The sequence below is a fragment of the Equus asinus genome, chromosome 15, assembly GCF_041296235.1.
Source record: "Equus asinus isolate D_3611 breed Donkey chromosome 15, EquAss-T2T_v2, whole genome shotgun sequence".
NCBI classification, from domain to species: Eukaryota; Metazoa; Chordata; class Mammalia; order Perissodactyla; family Equidae; genus Equus; species Equus asinus.
This window is the reverse complement of record NC_091804.1, coordinates 35,465,308-35,468,898: the sequence shown is the minus strand read 5'-3', so window position 1 is coordinate 35,468,898 and position 3,591 is coordinate 35,465,308. Positions and strand designations below refer to the sequence as shown.

The 3,591-nt window shown below is 48.5% G+C and overlaps 1 protein-coding gene across 1 annotated transcript; it reads right to left on the bottom strand.

Moving 5' to 3' along the window:
• Positions 1-201: 201 nt before the first annotated feature.
• Positions 202-3,304, bottom strand: LOC106843014 (antileukoproteinase-like). The gene is made up of 4 exons (XM_014859858.3): positions 2,917-3,304; positions 1,813-1,974; positions 1,238-1,387; positions 202-449 (listed from the first exon to the last, which is right to left on the bottom strand). Exons 1-4 carry the CDS (start codon positions 2,999-3,001, stop codon positions 421-423), a joined length of 426 nt encoding a protein of 141 aa, XP_014715344.1. The 5' UTR covers positions 3,002-3,304; the 3' UTR covers positions 202-420.
• Positions 3,305-3,591: the final 287 nt, after the last annotated feature.

The window sequence follows — 3,591 nt, the reverse complement described above, 5'->3', positions numbered from 1 at the left end:
GTGGGACAAAGTCATTTGCCCAAAATTACAGAGCCAATAATATACATATTCAGGATTTAAACTCATATCTGTTTGGTTCTGAGACACTTTCTTCTTTCTGCTTCATAGGTTGTAGGACAAACCTCACAGATGCAGACATTTCATTCTTCACCTCACCCCTCATATCCTAGACCAGACTGAATGAGTCAAGGAAGATGGAAATGCAGAGAAAACTTTGCACATTTATTTATTCATGAATCAATAGACATTTCCTGTTGTGCACCAAGCCCATTTTGGATGCTGGGGATACATAGATAAAACAGGCCAAAACTTAGCCCCCAAGAAGATATTGATCATGAAGCCACATCTTCACCAAAGTCGTCTCATTTTTTCTATGCTTGGGGGAAAAAGGAATCCCCAGACCACACAGGTCAGGAAGTCCTAATCTTTTTGAGCTGGCAAGGGTAAATCTGTGGAAGGAAAACAAAATAGAGCCTCAGTACAGGAACAATCCAAGTGACCCTTACATCCTTCCCACCAAGAGGGTCCTCCTGCCACCAGGCCCTAAGTCCCGCGGGATAAGTGGTGAGAGAGCGAGGTGCTGGAAGAGTTGTAACAACGCTGGTCTTTCATCTAAGAATCGAGAACAAATCCAGGCTTTTCGCTGACTCTCTGTCTTCGTCTTCTCTCAGGTAAAATCAGGACATTGGGCCAGATGATGCCTGCAAAGCTTCTATGTCTGTGCAGCCTACTGGGGTTTCCTGTGGTTCCAGATAGCCCAGCCAATCGAGGCCATAACCACAGCAACGCTCTCTCAGTGCACCAGCGCTTCAAGTCTTAAAAATCATTTTGATGTTTGGTATCTCAGTGGGTATAGTTGTGTCCATTTTACAGATGGGGAAACTGAAGCTAAGGAAGATGCAGTTGCTCACAGTCACACAGTCAGTCAGAGGCAGAGATGATAATGAAAGATAGAACTCTTGCCACTTGTATCATGGCTCCTTCCTCCTGGCTCATTCCAAAAATCTTTCTCTCCCAGGACCCAGCACTACCAGTCCTAAGTGACCCTGGTGACTTCTTGCCTAGACAATTGGAGGTTCTTGTCTAGAGAACAGTGTTGAAGGCAGAGGATCTTCTTGGGGGAGGCGGGTGGCGCAGGGAGATGCCAAGCACCCCCCCTCACATGGAAAGGCACCGGGAGGTTGAGGCTGTATTGGCATATGAAGGGATGTGGATCTGAGTGAGATCTTCTCCTTACCTTTCACTGGCTTGACACATGATTTCCCACACACCCCCTTGCAGCACTTGTCACCGAACAAGCAATGGCCGTCATTCAGGCAGTAGTCTGTGGGGTTGGGCGTCTTACACCGGCCAGTGACCACTGGACACTTCCCAGGGTTTACCTTAACTGGTGAGAACAAGGCCACAACTCAGAGGCCCCCCCAGACATCACCCAAACTCCCATCCCCATTTCTACCCTGTGCATGGAAGTCAGTTCCTCCCCCACCTCAGTATTCAAACAGGCCGGTGCATGTCCTGAGGGAGACTTCTTCCCACCAAGCAGGCCCCAACCAGTGTTGTAAGCATCTGACAGACAGACTGACTCCTTAACTGACTGACTAAGTGGCTAACTGACTGACTGAGTGGCTGGCTGGCTGGCTGGCTGACCACCTGACTGACTGACAACCTGAGAATACAGAGCTGGGAGTGGAGGTGACGTGGCTCTGTCCCACCCTCCAGCCCAGTTCAGAAGAGCCCCCTCCACTTCTCCGAGATGCATGTCCCCAAGTTCAGATCTCCCTGGTCCCCTTTTCCAGGACTCTACTTCCTCACCTGGCTTTGATGGATCTTCAGGTTCCACGCATTTGATGCCACAAAGGGCACGACAGCATTTCTGCTTCTTTGGACACTGCCAGTCACTCTGGCATTCAGGGGGTTCATATACAAAGCATATCGTAGGGGGAACGAAGGGGCAGACTCCATGCTTAGCTTTTTCTGCAGGGTAAGAACAAAGGAGGAAGAAGGAGCTGATTCTGAGTCACAACCATAACCCCAGACAAGGAATCAGCTTCTCAGGAGAGAAGAGAAAATCTAATCCTGATGGCTGATCCCAAAGGAATGGAGGGAGCAGTTAGGATTCCAGTTTCAAGGCAGGTGTGGGGCAGTGCCAAGCTTAGCCAACCACTCAACCAAGAGGGAGTCAATGGCACAGGAAAGAAGATATAGATGGTGGTGTTCGGGTAAATGTTTTAAGAGGGGGAGCCTTTGTAGTGTTTGCCAGTTTCCATGGTGTATATACTCCCACCATGGCTGATTCCAAGCTGCCAATGTGACATCAACTAGCTTGCAAAGCTCTTGAAAATTTAACAATCAGCCATCATGAGCCGATATAAGCCAGCTCCAGTACACGGCTAGATAGAGCTCCTGGTTAGGTGTTCTTGGCCCAGGGAAAGGGAGAGACACACCCTGGCTTGGAGGGAAGCAGAGAGGGGCAGTGACAGCAGGAGACACAACTCATCAGAGATTGAAAGAAAGGGAGCAGATCAACTGATAAGTAAATAGAGAAATAAGGAGTAACTGTTAAAAAAAAAAGACAGTAAGAGAAAAAGAGAGAAATTGGAAAATTAAACTGATAGAGACCAAAATAACGTCACAGAACAAAATACCAAACAGTAGAGAAGCAGCTGTAGAGAAAGAAAAAGAAGAAACACAGAGGCTGGTGTAAACATGTCCATTTGGTGAAAGGTGGATTTCTGGATGCTCAGAAACTCTCTTAGTTGAAATCCTCAGAGAGATGCTTGAAATTAGGGGCCACGGGACAGACAGTTGGAAAGGTGGCTTCAAGGTCAGCCCCTAGGCTACAAAGAAGAGGCCATCCTCATGCTGAGCCATCACTTACCCTGGCACCGGGTTACAGCCTGAAAGACTCTGACTCACCTTTGCTAGCACCTTCCACAGCCCAGGATGTCAGGATTCCCAGGGCAAGGAGAACCACGAAGGTCATGAGGCGGCTGGGCTTCATTGTGAGAGCTGGTGGGGCTGTGGCGGCCAGTGCCGGCCTCACCCCTTATACCTTCCGCTGTGGGTGTGGTCCCATCAGAAGTACCCTGAGTCCTCCCAGCTGCTGTTTCATAAGCAGGAAATTCAGGTGAGGACAGTGGCACTGCCAGCCAGAGTGATAATGGCTCTTTTCTGCCCCAAGCAAGAGCATGAGACCTAGGAAGGGAAATAAAACTTGGAGGGGGAGGTGTCACTAGGCAGGTCAGTGAGCTTATTTTCTCACATAGCTCACCATGAAGACGTGCAATCACCCAGGGAAAGCACTAAGCATTATTCTTCTTGCCATAGGGTTTCTTTGTGCATGAGACTCTCTCTCTCTGAGCTGGGAGCCCCTCCTCTGTTCCCCATCTTGCCCTGCACTTGTCACTTTTTTAATGATTATCACTGATGATCGTCAGAGCCAGTTTATGGGGATGCTTCTCTGTGAGGATACAACGTCCTAATGGGGATGTGCCTATCTTGATTATTATTGTAAAATTCACCCAATTTACAAAGTTTTGACAAAGCCACAACTCATAAGGCTTGTCTGGAACATCTTAGGGGACCCCGAAA

Excerpts from the sequence above, each read along its gene's own strand:
- LOC106843014 (XM_014859858.3), bottom strand. The coding sequence starts at position 3,001 with ATGAAGCCCAGCCGCCTCATGACCTTCGTGGTTCTCCTTGCCCTGGGA. Across the intron at positions 1,975-2,916 it reads TGTGGAAGGTGCTAGCAAAG|AAAAAGCTAAGCATGGAGTC; the intron begins GTGAGTCAGAGT and ends CTTACCCTGCAG. Across the intron at positions 450-1,237 it reads ATGTGTCAAGCCAGTGAAAG|ATTTACCCTTGCCAGCTCAA; the intron begins GTAAGGAGAAGA and ends TTCCTTCCACAG.